The sequence below is a fragment of the Haliotis rubra genome, unplaced genomic scaffold (assembly GCF_003918875.1).
Source record: "Haliotis rubra isolate DU_JTF1 unplaced genomic scaffold, ASM391887v1 Scf927, whole genome shotgun sequence".
NCBI classification, from domain to species: domain Eukaryota; kingdom Metazoa; phylum Mollusca; class Gastropoda; order Lepetellida; family Haliotidae; genus Haliotis; species Haliotis rubra.
Window position 1 is genome coordinate 112426 of NW_025767665.1, and position 25900 is coordinate 138325.

The 25900-nt window shown below is 40.2% G+C and overlaps 1 protein-coding gene across 1 annotated transcript; it reads right to left on the reverse strand.

Annotated features, from left to right (window-relative positions):
* Window positions 1–1770: 1770 nt before the first annotated feature.
* Window positions 1771–25900, reverse strand: LOC124264475 (myeloid-derived growth factor-like). The gene is made up of 5 exons (XM_046699214.1): window positions 25667–25900; window positions 5245–5301; window positions 4706–4849; window positions 4365–4425; window positions 1771–3688 (listed from the first exon to the last, which is right to left on the reverse strand). The coding sequence occupies exons 1-5, from the start codon at window positions 25817–25819 to the stop codon at window positions 3609–3611; spliced, it is 495 nt and encodes a 164-aa protein (XP_046555170.1). The 5' UTR covers window positions 25820–25900; the 3' UTR covers window positions 1771–3608.

The following is a 25900-nucleotide window of genomic DNA, read 5'->3' on the forward strand; positions in this document are numbered from 1 at the left end:
CTCATTTAGTTTGAATTGTTTATATCTATCAACATAGCTTTAGTCTTATAAAGTGAAAATATATTAAATGAAAGTGAACTGGACAGCTGAAAGGTTTACCAAATGTCATTACATTGTCCATGACTTGTACATGTTCATGGAGGGGATGCAGAGGTGCCATCTGATCAAGATTCATTTCATATTTCACTTGTAACATAAAATCAACAGTTGATAATGAAATGTTTCAATATCATCATTGAAAGATAGGAACAGTATATCAGCTGATACTTGGTCACTCGCTATCAGCTAACAATAATTATGTCCATCCACCTGTCATCAAACCCAAGTCATTCCATGTGTTATCCATAAGTGAGCACAGCATTCAAAGCAGAACCTCTTAGGTATTGCCACACACGTAAAGAATGTAAAGCTACCGATGAACACAATCATTCATTTCTACATGAAGTCAATACAACATTCACCCTGCAACAATTTAAGGCACAAGGGGTAGAATTACTTACAGCCACAATAAATAGATCATCAGTTGCTCTCAAATCTTATAAACATCACTTAGTCTTTAGTTTTCACACACTGGGGGGAACCACAGACAAATTGGCAGACCGAGACTGGACTTGCTGGACTACTCTGTGCTCTTTTTGTTTTTTTTCTATTTTTCTAACACTACACAAACCCAGCAGTTATCAAAATATCAAACATGGCAAAAGCTACAATGTCAATACTTGTCCATGTTCTTCTTTCAAGGGGGCGGTGGGGTAGTCTAGTGGTTAAAGCGTTGGCTCGTCACGCCGAAGACCCGGGTTTCGAATCCCTACATGGGTACTATGAGTGAAGCCCATTTCTGGTGTCCCCCGCCATGATGTTGCTGGAATATTGCTAAAAGCGGGCGTAAAACCAAACTCAGTCAGTCAGTCAGTCTTCTTTCAAGGTGGTACAATTTTCAACAGATAATCAGTATTTTACAGAATTACCCTTAAACAATTTCACACAGGGCAAAAGTACAATCAGAGCTACAGATAAGTTTATGGGTCATTGAGTAATGTACTCGCTTGTGTTCATCTCAATAGGGTATACTAATTTTCCTTTGAGTAACCAAACAAATTGTACCCACCTTACTCAAACACCATTGAGTATTTTGCTATTTTCCATTAATAGTAAAAATATAATAAAGTATGAAACTTTGTTTTTATTTATATTTGATCTGTAATATGAGAAGCAATAAGAAAGACTGCAAGTTGCCAAGTTCACCTGCTGAAATAGAACTTCTCAATATTCCTTAGTTATTTGGTGTTATTTTTTTCTTACGCACGTAAGATCAAATTTATTGAGTATTTACACAACTTCAGGCATACGTGTACGCAACAGACTTAATAGGACTTGAGTTTTCACATAAATATTTGTGTAATTTATGTAGATATGCAGCTTATCTGTACCTCTGACAATGTCTCTAGACTCTATAGGGAGTGTAGTCCCTCTAAGCTCTAAAAAATGTTTCACAACCAAAGATCAATGTTTTCGACTTCAATCACTAGATTCTCACGCAAAAAGTGAAGTGATGACACAAAGTAACATACATACTGTCCACTATGTGCAAACTCTTTAAAATCTTTGATAAAATGACGAAACTTAAAGCCATACATGATTCCAATATTTACAGAATGACTTCTAAACTTTCACAACATCACGTACAAGATGGACACTATAGGACATGTCAAACTCATTTGGATATACATTTGGTGAAAAACTACTAGTTCTGGACTTTAACTAGTTTTTACTTATTGACCAGTAGGTAAGCAAAGTAACATTTCAACTGGAATTACAATTGAATTTTAAAAAAAATGGTCCAAGTTTTGGTTGTTGTGAAAACAACCAAATAATCCCTCCCATTAGCTAACTACCCGGCTCTGAAAGCTGTGTCACCACATGAAGACTTGCCACAAGTTACTGCACAAATGTAGCTGTTTCTACAGCGAAACAAACAGGTGAAACAGATATCACCTATTCCAATGTTATTTAGTAAGCAGTATCATAAAGTTTACAGTTGAACAGTGCACAGGTGCCCTGTCGGATTATTCATACACATGAGTGTGCACACTTACACAATAATTACTAACAAACCAAAACATAAGTATGAGAATACTTTACGCAAACCGAAAACACAGAAATATTTTCCAGTGTGCTTTTGTTGCCACAGACACATTAAGTTTCAAATGAAATTGCAAACAAAATCAAAGATTCATCGAGGGTGCTTAGAAACCGATATTTGCCCAAGTCTGCAGCAAATGACAGTTAAAAAATTCCAATTTGACGTTAAACATTCCCAATTCCTCAAATTCTAGAAAAATAATAACATTAAGATAATCCAATTTTGAACATCACAACAAGGTTTTCCCTGTTTGCAAGCCAAAGGCACTTAGTTTGAATCATTTCAGCTATTTGAAATACAAGGTTTTGTAACATAAATGATGAGAAAATAGAATTTCCTCTGCAATACCAAGCAACTGGCAGATAAAAGAAATCCTAAAACTAAAATAGCATACAAGCCAAGCCAAAAACAATGACAGTCATTTGGTCAAAATATCACATGTAAAACAGAGTTCAACAGAAACAACCAACAACTCTGGCTAAAGACAACTCCAGGAAGCTGACGGCACATCAAGGACAACCCGCAGCTAGTGCTCACGAAATACTTAAAACAGGTTCACAGTCTGTTCATATTGAAAACCCTCAACAACTGTTAGATAACTCTGTTTAAATTACAGTATGTGTTTATGAGTAGGAGTTAGTTTAACACCTGAAACGAAATACCACACTGTCCGAATTTCATACCACACTTGATGAAACAGAACTCTGTGATCCGTGAAGGATCATAGAGTGTTTCATTTCAGCTCAATCGACAAGTGACTTGGTGAAACCCACATGACTTTGAATGGGTCTCACTGATGAAGGATTGGGTGCATTTGGGATCTGAAGTATATCCCGACAGCAAAGGGAGGGGTACCCAGTAGTCCCTTATACCACGGAGCCACCCATGCTACTTATGCTTTATAGCATATGGTTTGCGGTGGTTTGGGCGTATTGAGTTTTCAGCCGACTAGATTTCAATCAGGAGTCCAGGCGGTGGGCTAGCCTAGTGGTTAAAGTTTTCGCTCATCATCCCGAAAACCCGGGTTTAATTCCCCACATGGGTTAAATGTGTGAAGTCTCTTTCTGGTGTCTCCCTGCTGTAATATTGCTGGAATATTGCTAAAAGCAGCATAAAACTACACTCACTCACTCAAGCAGTAGTTTGCTGAACTTAATAAAAATCAACCTGTTATTATTTGTAACTGTGAATTCAAAATCATGTAATTTGTTTTCATCTATAACCATGAATATTTAGACACCAATGGATTCTTTAAACCTGTGGTTTCCTAATACAATAAACCCACATCAATGTTCCTGTAAGGAAGTCACATTATCACAGGTTTTTGTTAACCTTATGACAGAATGGCCCTGTCACAGACCTGGTCACTTTGCTACACCGTGTCCTTGATGCTGTCACACTTGACTGCAATTGACTTCAGTCAGAAAAAGAAGAGAGTTGTGTTTGCAATAATCCGACGAACTCTTCATAACTCCTGCTTGGGCTTGACCGCACACAACTCAACACGTCCCAGCATGCTCTTGAACTTTCCATCCACCTGAGAGACTGAAATGGCAACAACATTATACTCAGTGGTGGATTTTAACTGTAAGATTGTCTATTATGAGAAAAGTACAAGTCTTGCTCTTGCTGTCCATGGTACCATTGTAATAGTAACTGTACTGTCCAGCAAAACAATGCTTCATATTAAAAGTATCTTTAGTATCAAGGTCTCCAGGTGTATTCATAGCAATTGGAACCATGCCAACCTACTCTTGTCAGTGAGTGAGTGAGTTTAGTTTTACGCCACACTCAGCAATATTCCAGCTATATGGCAGCGGTCTGTAAACAATCGAGTCTGGACCAGACAATCCAGTGATCAATAGCATGAGCATCAATCTATGCAATTGGGATACAATGTCATGTGTGAACCAAGTCAGCCAGCATGACCACCAGATACCGCTAGTCGCCTCTTACGACAAGGATGGGTTAGTGAAGATCAATTCTAACCTGGTTCTTCACGTGTTTCTTGTCAGTGAGGGACACTATGTACCGGTATGTGATCTAGACTACCATTTACTCGAGACTGAGTGAGTTAGATTGTTGTGTGCTGGTGATTTGATGCCTCACTTTGAGAGTGTAGGTTCAAATCCGTATGGAGGCTCAGCCACAAAAAGGAACAGAATGTGTTCTTTACAAAGAAATATAACATTTGGACTTAATCATATATAAGTGGACTTACCTGAGCTAGAGGACTCAACCATGACATACTCTTCAGGGTTTAGAGGCGAATGGTCTGAGCCCTGTCAGACAGAGTACACAAAAGATTTTTAACATAGGATAACTTATTTTTCCTATTAATAATCTATTGAGTCAGATATAATGAACTGCTTTTATAGTGGAGAAGCAACGGTAACTGTTGGGAACAATACTGCAAACAAGTGACTCCATTACAAAAATATAAAAAATAAAACATCATATGCGATCACAGTCACAAAAATTCAGTGCTGTTTCCAATTTAATCATAAATCAATACTCCTTTTCATCTGAAAACTTGTTTTCAAATATAGAGAAATTATTTACCTTGACCTCTGCCCCCACAGCCTGAACTCCTCCCACCATCATTCTAAACGACTGGAAAAACAGATAGGAGGAGCTTCCAGGTCTCTCTACAGAACACGAGAACTTGGTGTTGTCAGCATTCATGCTTAGCCCCATCAGCCAGGACTTGAAAACAAAACACACCACAGTGAAGTCTTCATGGAGAAAATAATCTTTGTGTTTCATGTTGCCAAGCTAATCTTTATCGGGTATTTGGTCACACAGCAGTGGCGGATCCAGAAGGGGGGGTTCAGGGGGTTCAAAACCACCCCCAACCCCTTTGAAAATGACTAAAGACCACATTGAAGTTAATGTTTTACAATGGCAGAGCAGGGTTAATTGCTTGAGGATATTTGAGCTTCTTTTTTCACTACTCATCTCTCATGATTTAAGTGAGTGAGTGAGGTAAAATTAAGTTACATCGGCAAAATTTCAGCCATATTGTGACTACTCATTATTTGAAACTCAAGATCATTGTACATCATAATTACATCAATTTTAGCAATAAATAGTACCAATACCTCTTTTGTGCCACCTTGAGCTTGATATGTAAAGTTACAGGAGAAATTTATGCCATCCTGAAAAAGGAATATTTTGTCTATTAAACAGGATATATTCAAAAGGGATTTTTTAAACAAAATGTAATTCTTATGATAAAATTGATATTTTATACTCATTCCTGACTAATGCCTATTTGCTTTCTCATTCCTCTTTTCCGAACGGTCAAGTGGAAACTTGAATCCCTTCAATTCCCTTGAAGCGAACATACCATCACTCACCCTGAGTTACCTCCCTTTTTCCCGCCAAAAGAGGCACGTGACCACCTCATGCCTAGTCCTCACTCTCTCCGACTATTGCCCCACGCAAGTTTACAGGGAAACCCGAGTGGTGACAGGCGACGGTTGGGAGGGCTTCATCTCATGAGTCAGGATGAGTATAAAATACCAATTTTATCATAAAAATTACATATTTTTCCTTATCCTGACTCATGGTTATTTGCTTACTGAATCCGACGGAATCGGTGGTGGGTCAGCCACCTATGTGATTCCCTACATAATTGTATTCATGTCAGCGTTCGCTTAATATATATACCGCCTAGGAATTTTTTCTTCTGCGGCTAACTTACATTTTTCTTGATGCTCATCGGGGGACCACCTTCATATACATATATATCAGAAGTAAACTCTAGGTTTTGTGGATTTAGTATAACTAGACACCTAGTTGTCTAGATATCTGGAATGACCCAATGTGTTACGGTAAGGACTACTACTGAAACTGGTACCGCAACCCATCTGTTAAGGCAAGAACTTTACCAAAACTGAGTCTATGTATCACTCACGCGCTGACAAACGGCCCGAACTGATGTATCCCTGGCAAGTCTTTTGGCGAGATGTCTCTTAGATAGTGGTTAGCGAAGACAGTGTCTGACTTTCAAAAGCAGCCTTCCATTATAGATGATATCTAGCAGTTTCCATGTAGGGCCAGTGTCGAGGCCAATGCTCTAGCTTCATGTGGGTTTGATGCTCTTGGAGGCTCTAACCCTGCTGCTTGGTAGGCTCTTAGGATCACTGCTCTGATCCAAAAGGAGACTGTGGTACGGGAGACTTCTACAGTCATAGCGGGTGATAGTGGGATGAATACACACTTGAACGTCCTTCTCGTAACAGATCTCTGCAAGTAGATCTTCAGAGCTCTGACCGGGCATAAGGACAGATCTTGTATGTCATCTGGACCAAAGATAGTTGATAGTACCAGAATGTGGAACTGACGATCAGGTTGGCCTAGTAGCTGGTTCTTGGCGATGAAGTCCCATCTAAGGCCTACATGGACTGCCGCCCTTTCTCCTGTGTCGAATCAACACAAATGTTGTCTGCGTCAGCGGCTCATATACATCACTGATGAGGTGCTGCAATACTATGTTGAGATCCCATGCTGGTGCTCTGAACTTCTGTTGTTGATTTTCTAACTTGAAAGATCTCAGCAGGGCCACTAGGCACCTTGGTCAGTGACCGAGCTGATTGCCGCTAGGTAGGTTGACAATATAGAACCCTTTAGATGTCTAGTAGACCTCAAATGACACAGGTAGTCTGCTACTTGTAGGTGTGTCGCTTTTATGGCTGTGAACCCCTGCCAAACAGCATAATGGCCAAAGCTTCTCCACTTGTCATCATACAAGTTACATGTAGATCTACGTAAAGCCAAAGTCACTGCCTTGGCTGCTCTAGTACGTGATATGCTCCATACATGTAACTGGAACACTTCTGGGTTGCTGTGTTGCTGCTTGGTGTGAGGGTGGACGAGTAGGTTCGGTCAGTCTGGAAGTCGTAGTTCTGGTTCGCCGTGTTCATCTATGAGGTCTGGGAGTCATAGTCTTGCTGGCCAGTAAGGTGTGACCAAAGTCAGTTGTAGGACCATCGTCTGACTGATGGTAGCACTTGTGGTAGCAGGATCGGTGGGGGGAAGGTGTAAGCGTTCAGTCCTTCCCAGGATATGGTTAGGGCGTCGACAGCCCATGCCAGCAGGTCTGGCACTGGCGAGACGAATATTGTCACCTGATGTTTGAAATGGGGCGCAAACAGGTTGATGAGAGGATGGCCAAGTTCTGCTGTTACCCACTAGAAGGTCTCTGGATGTAACTTCCACTCTGTGGGAGACGGACGTACTGGTCTGGATAGAGCGTCTGCTAAGACGTTCTTTGCCCCTGGGATGTGGCAGGCCCTCATCCTCAGGTTACTGTCGTCTGCGGTGTCAAACAGCTGGAACGTTAGATGAAGCAGTGGCGCTGATCTCGTTGACCCCTGCAGATTGATGTAGAAGGCCAACGTCCAGATGTCCTTGTGTATCATCACGACCTGATCTCTTAACTGCGCTGCTCTGTGTTGCACTGCTTCTATTACTGCTTTCACTTCTAGCTTGTTGATGTGCAGACCCCTTTCTGTTTGTGACCACTGCCCTGCTGTAATCTTGTCGTTGAAATGTGCCACCATCCGTGGAGGGTTGCATCCACATAGAGATGAAGGTCTTAAGCTGGCTCTCTCAAACAGGTTCTGCTGCAAACATGTGATCTTACTGTCCACCAAAGCAGGAACTTCTTTAGATGTTGTGGGATGGTGAACCTTGGGACATCGTCTGGATGAGCTATCAGAAAGTGCTGTAGCGGCCGCAGCTGCAATCTTCCTCTGCATGTGAGAGCTTGAGCCGACGTCAATAGACCCAAGAGTTGCTGCCACATTCTTAAGTCCAGTGGAGAGTTGAGGGCATCTGGTATGCATGACTGGATGCTGTGCCATCGGTCGTCTGGAACCAGGCTCCAACTCTGACTTCTGAAGATTCACCAGCCAGCCCAGATGTGTCAGCAGGTTGATCGTAAAATGCAACTGTTGTCTGAGTTGATCTGCTTCTTGATGCGCCTGGATGCCTTCCTCTAGGTAGATAGAAGGCACTGCGTAGACCCCTCTGATGGAGATATGCAATGATCGGTTTGGTGATTTGCATAAATAACCACAGGGCCTGACGAAATTGACAAGGGCAGGACCTTCCACTGGTAGTGTTGCCCTTCAAACAGGAACCGTAGGTACTTCCGTGATTCTGGATGCATCGGGATGTGTAAGTAAGCGTCTTGCAGATCTATGCTGGCCATGAAGTCGTTGGGTCGGATGAGATGTCTCAGCTGAGGTAGATGCAGTATCTTGAACTTCTCTGGTCTCAACAGGTAATCTCTGTTGAAGCTCTTCATATTGAAGATGAGTCAAAACTTCTCTTTGGAGTTCTTTTTGGGTACTAGGAAAATTGGAGAGTAATCTCCGGGCGTGTGATGATTGACGACCTCTACAACTTCCTTCGATACTAACATGTCGATGGCCTCGGTCAGCTTGTCTTGCTGTAACTGTGGATACCGGAAGACCAAAGGTTGGCGGCGTCCACTGGCGGCGTCCACTGCAACTGGATATTGTAGCCCTCTTGAAGAACTTCTATGACGTAGTGGTTTTGTAGTACTCGCCAATTTTTCCAGTAGAGACCCAGACGTCCACCCACGGTTGACGGTTGTACAGGAACGGCTGGAGGTGGAAGGGACCAGTAGTTCCAAACCTGCACTTCAATAATAGGACCGTCCACAGCCAGAGTAGCTTCTGGTGTTACTGGAACTACGGAAAGACCCTGAGTTGCCGCTGCGTGTAGCTGGGAACTTCTTCTCCTTGGACCACTGTATGCCAGAGAAGTGGGACCATAGTTGACTGCGCTGACTTGATTGACAAACCATGTTGTTCATCATCTAGACAGTCTTGATCCTTGGACATCAAGTCCTTGGAGTCTTGTGATACTTTACGGGATAGCTGCCGGATACCGCCATCAAACAGTGTAGGCGGTGCCCAAGGCTTCCGTAGTAGCGGCTTAGTGTAGACATCTGGCCATGTACCGGAACTCAGCAACCCCTGGCATCGTAGTAAGGCCAAGTGATCGGAGATAAACTCCTGGGTGCCGTTGTACAAAACAACCTTAGCGCTAAGGTTACCTTAAGTCTATGTTAAGGTATGGGAGTTACGGTCACCTTACCGCAAAGATCGCTTTGTACAACGGCACCCTGGTCTTTGCGCTGGATAACTAACGTAGACTTGGGATGCTTGAAGCCACACAGCAGCGCCTCGTTGATGGCCCTGGACCTCGCTAACCAGAAGAACACACTCCAGGTTGTCGTATCAAGCTTCTTATCTTCTACCTTGTAGCTGCAAGACTTCAAGTCTGAGGCCAGGTAGAAGGCTTCGTCTATCTCAGACGCCTTGGCAAAGTGGTCCATGTTGAGATGCCGGAACCACCGCACTGAACGGTGGAGTGTGCTGCCCCTGCGTCTTCGAAGCCTTGTTAATGGCTGCTTTCAGGTTGTCTGCTACATGGGTGATGGGCTTCATTGGCGGGAGGGTAATCGAGTTGAAGTCGTCTTCCTGCATACAATATGTCTCGGACGGATTGGAGCATCTGGACGGGGACGAAATCGGGAGGCCGTCAGCCACCCAAGACAGCACCTCAGCATCAGTGAAGATGGATGCCCCTCATCAGCTACCAGACCCTGATGTGTATCGTCTGCATTGACTGCTGTCGATGTGGTAAAGGACCAGTCTGCGTTGTCTGTCGCCGTCTCGCCCACTGCAACGCTGCCTTCATCAGCTTTCCGCTTCTTCTCCAGTTCCAATCTCTTCTCCATGTCCTGGATCACCCTACGGGTGATGGTGGCAGCAAAGTCTTCTGTGTTGAAGACCTCTGCGTTGGTCGACAGACGCTGCAGCAGGATGACTGCTACGAACTTATCTGTACACATCGCCGACAGGGTATTGTTCTCAAATGCTAACGGGTTCTCAGCTGACTTCTGCTGCCTCAGGATCTGCAACGGCCTCGGTAGACTGCTAGCAGGGAGGTGCGCCGACCCCGAAGATCTAACAGCATCACTGCAAGGGGTAGACTGCGACGACGACATCGGTGACGTCATACTTCTGATCTGAGCTGACAGGTTCTCAACACTGGAAGATCTCTGTGATGCCACCAGGAAGACCTCAGGGGACCAGGAAAGCTGGAGACATCTGCTTCAGCACCAGGTGCCCTGACATCTCTTGAAGATCGCTGCATAGGAGCCTCGAAAATCTTGCTGAGTGGGAAGATCTAGAAGACTGCCTGGATGATGAGGACTGCTTCCATGAAGAGGCCACCCGAGGTTTCTTATGCTGTGATGACGTCTCTGCCAGAGGGACTTTCTCTTACTTGAAGTATGTGGAGTTACCTTCTCCCGTACAGGAGACGGCGCGGACATCGACTGGGACGACATCATAGACCAGAGCGGCTCTCAGTAGACGTAGTTGCAACAACTCATAACACCAGAGACTGCACCACCTCCTCAATGCAGGCTGGTTGGACCTGACTTTAGTATCAAATTTTCAACTCACATGTGAAAGAATTTACAAGTCAAAATTCACAATTCAAACAGTATATGAAGTCATAAATTCAAACAATACAATATACAATAATCAAGCATCAAAGGCATAATCAAACCGTAAACCATAGAGCCATAGAAGTACACCCAGGGTGTGAATCAAGCACTGAGACCTAATGGATAAATGTTTACACTGTAAAATGTAAACAAACAGTCATCTGGAAACGGAGGGAAAACGTGAATTGATTTGACATAATGTGTAAGATTGGTACAAACGATGAGTGTCGTGATATCTTGTTTAATGCTTTCAGACATACTACATAATGGCTCGCTCTGGTTGCGGCCATGTGGGAGACGACAGCGAGGCTCGGTGTATACTAAAACTTGGCATGCATTAATGTGTAATATGGAATGTCAATTGACCGGAATATGGATTCTACATCTCCCTTTCTTTTTAAGTGATTTACAATATTGTAAGAATAATATAGTATTATATAGTAAGAGGGCTGTTAGAAAACTAACGATGAGATTTGCGATTATGCTTGAACATAATAGCAAACTTGGCACTTGTTGTTTGGCAAGGTTATCTGCAGAGTTCTGTTTTGACTAGCATACACTAGTGGCCATGATAGCGAAACCATGGACTATTAATGTCTTTCTCGGTCACTTTGCTTAAATTGTTTTTACAGTTTGTTATGTTTAGCACCAAGCACAATTTATGATAGGAACGACTGTAAACTTTAAAGTTCAAATCAAACTCTTCATTAACATAACTGGAACATTGAACACAGACTTTGAACAGCTGTTGAACAGTGTCTGTTTCTGATTAATATGCATATCTTGGGTTGGGTTGCACTATTCTTCCACTCCTCTTGCACTATTCTTCCACTTTTGTTAGAGTAGGTTTTGTTGCAGCTGGGGATGTGTGGTCGATGTGGGACTTTGGCGATGTCGTTGCTGCATATTTCACCGGTGGTGGTTTGATGGGTGTTCTCACAGGTGGTGGTTTGCTGGGCGATTTCACTGGCGATGGTTTGGAAGGTGTTTGCTCCTCCAGCTGATGCCTTTGTTGTGGTTCTATCTGTTGTTTTTGTTGTGGAGATGTGTAGCATTGTCTCTTCTTGAGATCTTCAGGCACTATAAGTAGGTGTCTTCTGTTGCGCCGGTATGTTCTGCCATCCGATTCAACAACGTAGGACCTTGGTGTGTCCTGCATGTCTTTTACAACTCCTTGTTTGTCATAACCCTTTTCTGACTGTAATCTAACTTTGTCACCTGGAATGAGTTGTCCCAGTGGTTTTGCTGTTTTGTCGTATTGTTGTTTTTGATGTTGTCCGATGTTCAGCAGCCTGTTTCTGATTACTTGTGGATCCTTGAGAGAAGGTTCAAGTAGTTTTTTTGACATGGGGAGCTGTGTTTTAGTCCGTCTCGCCATCAGTCGTTGAGCCGAGGATCCCAAAATTGGATCTCTTGGTGTGTTGCGCTGATTCAGTATTGCTAGATATGGGTCTGTTCTGTCCATGTCACACTTCTCAAGAAGGCTTTTGGCTGATCTCACCGCGCGTTCTGCGAGTCCGTTGCTTTGTGGGTAATTAGGACTGCTGGTTTTGTGCTTGAACCCCAAGGTTGATGCAAATTCAGAGAATTCTGTTGAGGTGTATTGTGGGCCATTGTCGGAATATAGTACATCTGGTATTCCGAAACGAGCGAAATGGCTTTTCAGTTTCCTGATGATCGTGGTTGAAACTGTGGTGTCTAGTGTGTTGATCTCGTACCATCCGGAGTAAGCCAACTGACACAAGATGATTCTTTCCTTTCCATGTAAAAAGGTCTGTTGCTACAGCTTGCCAGGGTCTCTCTGGAACACTGTGTTGTTTTAGCGGCTCTTTCTGCTGGTGTGTTTTGCAGCTGTTGCAAATCTGGCACAGTGTGGTAAGTCTGTCGATGTCACGGTTGATTTCTGGCAAATATAGGAACTCTCTAGCCCTCTTCTTGGATGCTTGGGCTGAGATGTGGCCTTTGTGTACTTGTTCCATGTATTCAGTCCTCAGACTTGGAGGTACCACAATCTTCTCGCCTTTGTATATAATTCCTGAGTATTCAGCGAGCTCGTCCCTGAATGAGTGATATGGTTTGGCATCTGGGTGTACATCTTTCCTGTATTCTGGCCATCCGTAGTATATGTAACGGCTCAGCAGTTGCATTAGTTGATCTTCGGCTGTTTCCCGTTGCAGCTGCTCTGTTCGCTGTTCTGTCATGGGCAGAACTGTCAATACCTCAAACTCTTCTTCATTGTTAGAGGTATCTTCTAAGTATGCTCGTGAGAGTGTGTCGGCAATTATTAAGTCCTTCCCTCTCTTGTATACCAGATCAATGGAATACTGCTGTAGTTTTAGTAGCATGCGTTGTAGCCTTGCTGGTGCTGCAAACAGTGGTTTCTTGCATATGGTAATGAGTGGTTGATGGTCTGTTTCAACTGTAACTCTTTTGCCATAAATGTAATCATGAAACTTCTCAAAGGCGAAGAGGATTGCTAGCAACTCCTTCTCGATTTGAGCATAGTTTGTTTGCGATTTCGTCATGGATTTGGACGCATAGGCTATTGGATGTCCTTCCTGGATTACTGCTGCACCCAATCCACTCTTGGAAGCGTCACATGTTAGAGTGACAGGCTTTGTAACATCATAGAATTTCAGCTTAGCTGAGTTGCTGATTTCTTTCTTTATTGCTTCAGTTGCTGTCCTACATTTGGAGGACCACTCCCATGTAGTCTCTTTCTGCCAACTCACTGAGATGGGGAATGAACTTTGCCAGGTAAGTAACCATTCCTAGGAATCTACGCAGTGACGGCAATCCCTCATGTTCTGGCATATTGACAATTGCTCGGACCTTCTCAGGGTCAGGTCTCACACCTTCAGCTGTCAGTATGTGACCAACATAGCTCACTTCCTTTCCTTTGAAGTTGAACTTGTCCGGGTTCAGTTTCATTCCTATTTCATCCGCTTTCTTGAGTACTCTGATGACGTTATTGTCATGCTGTTCTTCTGTTTCTCCCAAAACTAGTAGGTCATCCATTATACCTTCACATGGTAGACCACTGAATAGACTGTCCATGTGTTTCTGAAACACTTCACTGGCTGAAGTGATGCCAAACGGCATTCTTAGGTATCTATAACGTCCATATGGGGTATTGAACGTCGTCAACATCAATGTTGCATGTGATAATGGAATCTGCCAGAATCCCTGCGATGCATCTAGCTTGGTGAAGAATTTCTTGCTATGATTTCTTCTACTGTCCTCATGGGGTAGTGCTGTCGGTTCAAAGCCTTGTTGAGGTCAATTGGATCAATACAAATCCGTATTTTGTCTGTGTTTTTCTTCTTTGCTATCACCATAGACGAGACCCAGTCCGTCGGTTCAGTCAGTGGTGTGATCACTCCTTGTTCGACCATTGAGTCTAACTCCTGTTTGACTTTGTCCTGCATTGCCACAGGAATGCGCCTAGGTGCCCTGATCACAGGTACTATGTCGGGGTCCAGCTCAGCACTGTATTCTACAGGTAAGTTCCCCAGTCTTCCGTCGAAGAGAGTAGGGTATCCCTTCATAATCTGTGCCTTGGTCAGTGGTTCATAGTTTTGTGTGTTTTTCATCGTTAGTTCACACACACTGTATACATCCTCGTCGAAGGGTAAGGCGTACACTGTCACATAGTCCTACTATAGGCTTGAGCTGTTGTTCTATGACATGAAAGGTTAGCAGCTCTTCTCTATCTTTGAATCTACACTTGATTTGGGTTCTTCCCAATGTTTTCAAGGAACTCCCTCCATAGCTGACCAATGTTACTATGTGTTGTTTGCTGATTTTCTCTTTGTCTCTCACCTTCTTGAACCAGGATAGTGGTAAGACATTACATTTGGCACCTGTGTCAACTTTAAGCCTTATTTCCTCATTGTTTGCATGTACGGTGGCATATGCTTCCAGTGGCGACTCCTCAATTCCATCCACCTCTAGGGAATCTATGAATAGAAAGCTGTCAGTATCACTATCAGAGTCTTCATAATATTCTTCATCAATGTCATGAACTGTTCACTTTGCCTTGCGTTTTGTTTGCTTTTCATGTCTCCTGTCTCTGCTTCTTGGGTTTCCATTCTCATTATCACTGTGTGGAGCTTTACAAACACTTGCAAAGTGGTTCATTTTGTTACAGTTGTGACACTTCTTGCCACGTGCTGGGCAACGTCCAACTGGATGTGAGTATGTGCAGTTCCTGCATGTAGGAGGAGATTTATGTGGTTTTCTTCTTTCATTTCTAGCACCGTGTATAGCATGTACCTCTGCTGTTGATTTGTTTGTGAGTTCTTGTAGGCCCTTTTCCGTGATTTCGTTGAGAGTGCATATGGTAACAGCTTTAGCTAAAGTTAAAGCACTTTCTTTCAGCAAAGATTTCCTTAGATTGTCCGAATCTACACCACACACTATTCTGTCCCTGGTCATTTCATCTTTGAGAGCGCCAAAGCTGCATGAGTTTGACTTATTCACTAAATCTGTATAGAAAGTTTGGAAATGTTCACCTCTGCTCTGATTTCGAAAGTGAAAATCGAAAACGCTCCAACGTAATGTTTGTCTGTGGCTTACACAGTTAAGCTGAACTTATCTTTGAGGACTTGTAGGCTTGCCCTTGATTCTGCCAACCCGCACGTAAAAGACTTTTCCCTTCGATTGCTTCCTTTCCTGCAATGTTCAAGAAGATATATGCCTGCGTTTTGTCATCCTTATCACCATGCGCAGCTTCCAGGAAAATGTCAAACTCCTGTTCAAACTGTCTCCAGTTCTCGGCAATGTCACCTTCAAATGAAAGCGGTTTTGGCCGGTTGAATCCGTCCGCCATTGTAACTTCGAAGCGCGCTGACCGGCTTTCGAAATTTCAGTCACACTCACAAAATATCCTAATCTTCATCCGTTTGTAAATGTCGCCTGATGAATCTTGGGAATATAATCCCGCTTCTGGCACCATGTAAGATTGGTACAAACGATGAGTGTCTTGTATAATGATATCTTGTTTAATGCTTTCAGACATACTACATAATGGCTCGCTCTGGTTGCGGCCATGTGGGAGACGACAGCGAGGCTCGGTGTATACTAAAACTTGGCATGCATTAATGTGTAATATGGAATGTCAATTGACCGGAATATGGATTCTACATAATGCATACAAATTTTGTTACAAATACGATAAATAACATTGTAATAAAGACATTCACGGCAGAATTTGAGCTATATATCCAAAACAATTTAAGTTATAAGCCACGAAGGGACCCTGAAGCAGAGCTCCAGATAAGCTACATATTTGCATAAAATACGCAATAGAAAAGTGGCAATACGCAAGAAAAATAATTGCCAGCGTATGAAAAACACACTAAATATTACATTTACACTATGTCAAAATAACAATGCATATTTACTCAATACATCAAAATCATGTTGCGTATTGTATCATTCAAGACAATCGAACTTAAAGTTTTTCCATCTCTAAATATTCGCGATTAAAAAGGTCTTGAATAATTCTAACAGCTCGAGATAGACTACCAATAGCAGTTTCTTAACCCTTCACTGATTGGTCCATCTATAAATAGCGACCACTCAAATAGCTGTTTTCTTTCTGTAAACAAATTGATAATGGTGAGCAAGTGTTGTCGAAAGCTTCCACACGCTCAAAGTAAAATATATTTTTTCACGCAGTACAAACAGAAAACAACTTCATTAGAGGACTGCTAGATGAATTAATAGGCAAGTCCTGTGTTTCACAATCAGAATCAATTGCTGGTAATAAATAAACTTGTAACAATTTAGCTATTCGCGGTGTGGAAGTGAAACAACACAATGGGGACAAGGGTTTGAAAACAAAATGATCAGTGTTAGAGTGATGACATGGCTGCTATTATCATCTAATAGCCATCTTGATATCTTGTTTTACACCAAAACGGATGTAGACTAAGATACATATTATTTTGTACAGCACAAGTGGATAAAGCTTTATTAGCTTTTAGCTTTAATTTAGCATTGTTGGGAGGCTATTGTCTTATTTTATTATTGAATAATAAAATGTCCGCCTGTTTTTCGTATTTGAAATGAATACCCGGATTTTAGAAAGATGGTGGGTATCTAAAAGTATAGATGCCCACTTGAAATTAGAAATACGCACTTAGTTTCAAAAGCTTATCTGGAGCTCTGCTGAAGTGACCGCCCAACCGTCTGCTTGGGTGATAGAGGAGAGAGTGAGGACTATAGTTTGGCATGAAATGCATGTGGACCTGTTTTTGTAAATATATCTTCATCCAATGACCCAATCGATCTCAAACTGTGCAAGTGGACAAACAGACAACCTAATCACATTGTAAATCACTGATTTTATGCATGTGTATTAAAGAATTTGTCTATGTAACTGTCAACAAAATAAACAGCAGAACGCAAACTGCTTGCAGAGGGAGGGAGCCAGTGACCTGTAACAGCGGCAGTGTTGGGTCATAAAGGTCAACGTTCATCAATGTAGGTCAGCTATGAAGAGATATTTACAAAAAAAAACGGGTCCACATGCATTTCATGCCAAACTATAGGCATGAGGTGGTCATGAGCCTGTTTGGTGGAAAAAGGGAGGTAACTCAGGGTGAGTGATTGGACGTACGCTTCAAGGGAATTGAAGGGATACAAGTTTTCACTTGACCGTTCGGAAGAGAGGAATGAGAAAGCAAATAAGCATGAGTCAGGATAAGGAAAAATTACTATTTATTTGATCATATAAAAAACTGAAGCATTATGAAATTATGTTATGAACAATTAGGAACAATAATTATGATGTCATTTTGTTATGTCTATTATGGCATATTTGCATTGTATTGTGTCCTAAAATAGTTAAAAAATATAAAATGTTAGTGTTCTGTTGCCAATTCTAATCTCTGTCCTTTTTCACATTTTACTTACGCTTCTTTTCTTTTCCGTGTGTTAGTTGTTTTGAAACTCTCCGGGAGAGAGATAAAAAGTGATGGGCCAGACCGCATGGTCTTATTGGGTTTCGGTTAGGGAGCCAATCACCCAAATGCGTGTACAAGAGGTGCAACTTACGGCTTGCGACCGATGATTCTTGATAATGTATGAATGTATGAAATACAATTTACCCTTCCAAATATGCTCAATATCTGTCTATTATTGTGACCATCACCTTCGCTTTCATTGATTCAGGTAAGCGTTTCAGTTTCACAGCAATTATATGTAAACAAATTTATCAGTAAACAGTAGCAAATGCATTAGTAACAAAGAAATGTAATATTTAATGCAACTGGGTAATTTCGTAATTAGTATGCACGCCATGTGTTCGAAATATTGGTTTGAAGCGTCCATAAAAGAGTTTTGATTTATACATTGTCTATTACATATAGCACTCAAAGGAGGTTTATCTATTATTCAGTTCATGAGGAGTATGTCCTTTGTCATGTAAAAGCTTTCAAATTGTTATATGGAAGCTATTTACAGATTTTGTATTGTTTTGCAGTTTTTTACCCGCTCTATCTAAGGAATAAACTTTGAAGATTCCAATGAAATATGGGTTAACTTGCTGTTATATTATCTCGCCTGAGATTGACACAGTACAGTTAGTATAAGGATGTCAACTTCTTCGTTATTGTTTACACAATGTTTCTGCGCTTTTCCTTCTCCCTTCATCAAGGAAAAACAACAGCCGAGAAACGTTGTGTATACAATAAAGAAGAAGCTGGCATCCATAATATTTTGTCTAATACTTGAAGACCAACTTCTATATGAGTCCCAAGAACCTCATAGAATGTTAGGTTCTAATTATGTCAAAAAGGTACAATAACAAAATGAATGTTTTCAATTGAAACGAGAGAACTCCCCACAGAAAGATATTCTAAACACTATTACATCATCATTTTAATTTATTTAATTTAATTTTGCCTTATATATTGCTAAATACAAAAAGAATTGAAGACTAATTACATAAACATGAGTTTTCATTTGTATCTCAGTGAACAGAAATCTATTGTTATGTATCATTGCAAACTGGAGACTATATATCACTGTTAATGATACAGTGTGTCCATCATACATACTAATTTTGTAATGTGCAAACCTAACTGGAGGTCACATGAATATCAATTAGGTTGTATTTTTCTGTCCTACCTGACTCTAATAAGTAACATAAATATGATGATATTTTATTTTTAATGCATGTTTGTTATGCATTCCAGTCAACCGTGCACTTCAGGAAATAATCTTAAAAATATCACAGTGAATGTTGTCCAAATGATTGTGATAATGTGAATGTGCAATATTAAAAGAAACTGTGCCCAACAAACCAGTTAAAATTGCAGCTACTAATGCATGTAAATGTATATCAACTGTGAATTATCGTCATCATAAATTATGGAACACATGAATGTCTTGGTGAAGGAATTTGTCCTCAACTACACGTATGTAAAGTATGAGAGTGCAGATTGACATGAAACAAATATATCATGAATCCAATATGGGACAGGAAATTTCATCATGGGACACCACTCAAGAGCATATTTTGACCCGTGAAGGTCCGGGGTAGAATAGCCCTACAGCAACCCATGCTTGCTAAAAAAGGCGACTATGCTTGTCGTAAAAGGCGACTAACGGGATCGGGTGGTCAGGCTGGCTGACTTGGTTGACACATGTCATCGGTTCCCAATTGCGCAGATCGATGCTCATGCTGTTGATCACTGGATTGTCTGGTCCAGACTCGATTATTTACAGACCGCCGCCATATAGCTGGAATATTGCTGAGTGCGGCGTAAAACTCAACTCACTCACTCAACTCACTCAAGAGCATATTTCTATATGAAGTCATTTTAAACAGCTTCATGCTCTTCATTCATGAACAATCCTGCCATACAGAAGAAAAGTAAAAAGTTAAACTGAAAGAAAGACATTTCCCAATAATTTCTACATGAGGATTATAATATCCCAGTTGACAAAACACTATGCATTTACGGCCAATAATCATATACAAACACTTTATTTTATTCTTGTAATTCTTGACAAAAGCATTAACAACATGCACATAATTGGTATTACAGTGTTGTCTATACAGGAATATTATCAGTTTACTCATGGAATATTTATCTGAAATATTACTATAAAATATTTAATGAAGGATATAATATCGAGGTTGACAAACACTATGCATATTTGGCATATATTTAATCATTTTAAATAAATAGGGGCATTTTGACTACCCTCTGGGGCAATTTGACAAAAAAAAATCTGTGGCATTTTGGCCAAATTTGCTGGGGCATTTTGTAGCTGGGGCGATTTGACTGGCATCTGTTCAAAGCATGGCAAAAGAACAAAAGTCTGCAAATGTTTTCCAATGGAGTGAGACAAAATATTCATCGTCATGTGCTTGAGCAGCAAAATATATTGAATAATATTATTAAAGGAAGGAATTACGTTGTCTTATTTGAATTCAATTTTTTCCAGTCAATACTTAAAATTTCTCTGGGAGGTAGAATGGTCTAGAAGCCAGACCACCAAATTGGTGAAAATGTGGTGCAGTTCTGGCGACCGAATGGAATGTGATTTTTCACAATCAGGAATGACTTGGCTTTGATTTAAAGCCAGTTGTCATCAGAGGCCCTTTTAAGGTGCAACATGTCATGTCAGTTATGGCAATATTTTAACGGATAACTGGGTGGTTTAATTTAATAACTTTGGTTTGGAGTGACCGATTTTCATCAAAATAGTAGATGTGAAATGCTCAGATCATGATTGAAAATTGTGGACAATAATATTGCATATATGTTCATCGCAAAAATATTCTGGTAAGGTCAAAGGTCAATTTTAATAGAAAGGGCATTTGATGAGAAAACATGAGTTGAACTTTACAAATCAAAGGTAATTGTTTCCAAAATCATGTTTTTCTAATTCAGCTATATCATTTGAAGATCATATATACCTTTGGTTTGCACTGTATGCATGAAGAACCATTACAAGGAAACAAAAGTTGGTACTTTGTATTTAGATCAGCAAAATATTATATAATGTCTGTTCAACAGTAACAGCTCCATGCTTTACATAGTCAACGATACCAAATGTCGACGATACTGTTGGACTGTTATTAAAATCACACAACATAACAGAAAGCTCTTAAATGCAAAATTCTATTATTCCAGATGTCTTTCTTTGCTCATCAAAGAATGATGAGTCAGCCATGTCATCATAACACAAGCAACATTTCCTTCATATCAATTCGTGTCTATTGTTCCTAATAGTCATAGTGTATTCCTAGTTGACATGTTAGTCAATGTCAACAATGTCAAGATCATCGGAACATGTTCCAAGTCCACATCCACATGCCGAAGTACACAATAGGTTCAACCTCTTTGACACCTTCCTGTACATTGACTTTTACATGCACAGTTATGAAGTTGAAGAAGGTCCACGGAAACCATTTAGTCTTAACTTATTTGCAACTTTATCAATTTTACAAATTTAAGGTAATTTTACCAAAATTATGTTTTTTATAATTCAGGTGTATCATTTGAAGATTATACATATCTTTGGTTGTCACTGCATGCATGAAACACAACAATTCAACTGATGTCTGAAGGAGATCAATATTGTATATATTTGTGTCACTTTACGCTCCAGCTGCACTGACATGCTGTGAAACCCTTATAATTGATGGATAATAATATGACATCCTAATGAAAGGTTTACAAGTGACATTATGGTGTTCCGTTTTTTCTGTTTACAATGTGAAATATTACGGTTTTGGTTTTATTTCTTTATTTTACACTGGCAAAAGATATGACACACTGATCAGAAAGGCGTCATGGTATCTTACCACCAAACATACACACCCGTCATATACCTCTGAAATACACAGTATTCCCAATTCATTCCTTTTGATTGTAATATAGGTGATGTAATTTCCGACTCATGTTACCAGTACTAAAACAAAATGGTCACAGAAAATCTGGGTTCACATTGTGTTATTCACATTGAGGTTTGATAGTTGTTTAGGCTATGCAATATGTTATTACTCTCCCCTGGTTTATTGGGAGTTCACTGACAACAACATTACAGTTTGCAACATGTTTCGCATCCATGCATTATACAGCGCAGTTCTTGATTCATGATTCATGCATTCAATGAAAAACAAAACATCAGTAAAAATACTTGTGATCGGAACCTGCTTAAAGCTGCATTACTCACAGTGTTGTTTTACTTTTCAAAGTTTTTTTTAGGTAAGCTTGTTTTCAAATGTATTGATTTAGGATTTCAAGCAACGCTGCAGGTTATCTGGATGTCTGGACGTATCAACGCAATAACGCCTTGAACATATACTTCCCATCTTTCCTCTATCTCCACTACCCCATGGATAATTGAAGAAAATAATCATTCTGATTAAGAGATCGCACAAGCAATCGTATATACAATGTACTTGGATTAACCTTTCCGTATTCCATAAAATATGAAGCAAATATTCATTATCATAAATACACAACGTTTCTCGGCTACTAAGAAGCAGCCTAGAAACGTTGTGTTGTAAATAATAAAGAAGTTGTAAATCCATACCATACGTTGTTATGTTACCTTCCAACTTCTAAATGCCCATCAAGCATCTGCATGTTGATCAGTTTACAGTGCAAACATTATGAAAATTTAGCCATGAATAAATATAGTGATTATGATGTAGTTGTGTGGCATTTCACCAATCAGGACCAACACACACACACGCATGCATGCACGCACTCACACACACACAATGACGTAACCAGGAAAAACAGGGAGCTTATGGTACAAACAAAAAATAGATCTCTTCATTTGCTACTCACTGTGTTAATGAGAAAAAAATCAATTAATCCTGCTTAGGTGGATTTCATCTTGAATAGCCCTAGCCAATACAAATGCAACAAAGAAAATAATAAACAAACGTACGCACAAAACCCAATGCCATAAAAAAAAGGCTACACAGTGTGCAAGTTTAATGTTGGATCTAACAACAGTTGTCTAATGTGGGAGAAATTCATAAACATAGATATGGTCTTGAAAAAACAATAAGCATGTCCGGAGCATGTTTGGGTCCATAATTACAGGATCCTGGCACGTTATACCAAGCGGAAGCCTCTGAAAATAGGAAATTTTGATAGCAATATATAACTCTGTATATACTGAATTAGTCCCAGTGAGTTCAGAGATTCAGAACTAGACTGGCTTCATTTTGGACTATTGCATTACAGAAGGGGTTGGGCCGAAAGTTGGAGTATGAGACAGACTACTGGCATGTGTAAGGTCCCAGTGATACAGAGCGAATGTGGTTCTTACAAGGAGGGAAACGCATTTAAAAACCTTAATCCTATAGTAATATTAGCATTCGTATTTCGGAAACTAAATATATAGATCTGGGCAAGCAGGAGATGTCCTTCATTTGAAACACACTCTGCTGATCACAGCTGGTGGCTTCGTTATATCTGTTGGAACAATGCAGGTGACTACAGCTGACTTGGTAATGTTCATCTAGGTGAGGTCTGTCAATATGTTAGAGCTGACGTTGTAATGTCGATGCATCAGATAATGATTCACGTGAACCAATTCCATGATGCGATAACTAATGTCAGTTCATTCACTCTCTGCTTGAAGGACAACGTAGTCATGCAATATATATGGAAATCGGGAAATGAACGACAGGTGGTCTTTAAGTATCCATCTAGACGAGGTCACTCACTACTGTCAATATGTATAGACGATTCAAGGTGCGTGTACGGAATAGCTGATATTAATTAAATGCAGCTTGACAATTGGCTCTCTGAGGTACGACTTATCCAGAGACCAGAAACGATATTGGCGACATACATTCTGTTGTCAGTAATAGCATTTGGAATGATATACAATAGATATCACGAGACTGACTGTGCATTTATTCATTAACCATTCTGGCAGGTTCACAAATATGTTATTGGGTCAAAATTGATCTTCAGCAACCCATGTTGTAAGAGCGAACAAATGTGATCGGGTGATCTTTCTCCCTTACTTGTTTGATGCATGCCATCGTATCCCACTTGTGAAGATTGATGCTCATAGTGTCATGACCATGCTATGTGTAACTCTTTTGTGTATATCACTACATATTACTATTATACTAAAACCGAGGTATGCATATTTTTATGAACGTTACAGTAGAAGCAAGATGTTTATATGAATATTGTCTAGGAATTTCTTATTGAGTTGTCCACAAAACTAGGCACTTAATGTTTTGTATTTAAAGCAGTACGTTTCTTTCGTAATAGATCTTCATCAAATATTCCTCTGTTCCTCTGTGATAAGGTTGGAAATAAGTTAAGACTAAATGGTTTCCGAGGACCTTCTTCAACATATCTGTGCATGTACACGCCAATGTACAGGAAGGTGTAGCTGCAAGAGGTTGAACCTGTTGTATGCTTCGGCATGTGGATGTGGACATGAAACATGTTCCCCTGATCTTGACAATGTTGACATTGACTAACATGTGAACTGGGTATACACTATGAATATTAAGAACAATAAATACAAATTGACATGAAGGTAATGTTGCTTGTGTTATGATGACATGACTGTGTGTATATTTGGTGGTAAGATACCATAACGCCTTTCTGATCAGTGTGTCATATCTTTTACAATGTATCAATGATTGCTGGTGTAAAATAAAGAAAGAAAACCAAAGTCGTAATATTTCACATTGTAAACAGAAAAAACGGAACACCATAATGTCAATTGAAAACCTTCCATTAGCATGTCTATTATTATCCATCAGTTTTAAGGATTTCACGGCATGTCAGTGCAATACTGACACTTATCAAAACATATCTCCTTCTGACATCAGCTGAATTGTTGTTTCTGCTAGAATGTCAATAAATGCAAATTCGCATGATAGTTCAACAGTATCTTCGACATATTTAGTATTGTTGATACTTTGTAAAGCATGGAGCTGAAATTATCTTATGTTTTGCCAATCTAAATACAAAGGACCAACCTTTTTTGCCTTTTAATGGTTTTTCATGAATACAATGCCAACCAAAGGTATATATGATCTTCAAATGATATAGCTGAATCAGAAACACATAATTTTGGAAAAAATACCTTTAATTTGAAAAGTTCAATTCACATTTTCTCATCAAATGCCCTTTCTATTAAAACTGACCTTGGACCTTACCAAAATATTTTTGCGATGAGCATATATGTAATATTATTGTCCACAATTTTAAATCATGGTCGGAGCATTCAAAAACATTTTTTGTTATGAAAATCGGTCAAACCAAACCAGAGTTATTAAATTAAACCATCCAGTTATCTGTTAAAATATTGCCATAACTGACATGACATGTTGCACCTTAAAAGGGCCCCTACACGGTAGTCACACACGGTAACTGGCTTTAAATCAAAGCCAAATCATTCCTGATTGTGAAAAATCACATTCCATTCAGTCGCCAGAACTGCACCACATTTCCACCATTTGGGGGGTCTGGCTTCTAGACCAGAAGTCCCAAAGGAATAATTAAGGGTTCTGATCAGTCCCCTGCCAAAACCAATCCCCTGCCACCAAAATAAATAACACTGTTGAACTACTCCACTAATATTCAGATATGTTCAGGTCACAGATTGGTGTCACCAAGCGTAAACTTCCAACAGTTTCACCAAAAATTCTTAAGTCACTTTTGACTTTTAGGAAGATTATATTATAGATCTAAAGTGAATTTCAAGCTAGTCAAAGGGGCGTAACTCTGTATTGTTATGATTTTTCCCTGTTGAAGATGAACAATCGATTTGGCAGGTATTGATTATTTACCTTTAAAGATTCATTTAACAAAAGTCTCATGTCGTGCACTATTACCCTACAAAAGTCTGTCTCTGGTGTTAATAACAAAGATTTCAAATTAGCCCCGCATCTTGAGCGGAAAGACAAGTCAAATACCCAAGACACGTACTGGGAGTAATATACTTACCCAATGTTTTTCGTGGCCTAATTTCTGTCCACCCGGAATGACATCAAATTCGCTGACTTGGATTTTGTCTTCAGTCATATCACATATTGCATTGGCGCTATAAAAACACAGTGTTGCAATACAACACAATAATAAATCCCAATTCATACTCATTTTCTGTCCGTTTCTGTCTGCAATCTCAGCGTAAGAGACGTTCCGATCCTATCAAACGCACCCACGTTACAGCCAATCAGC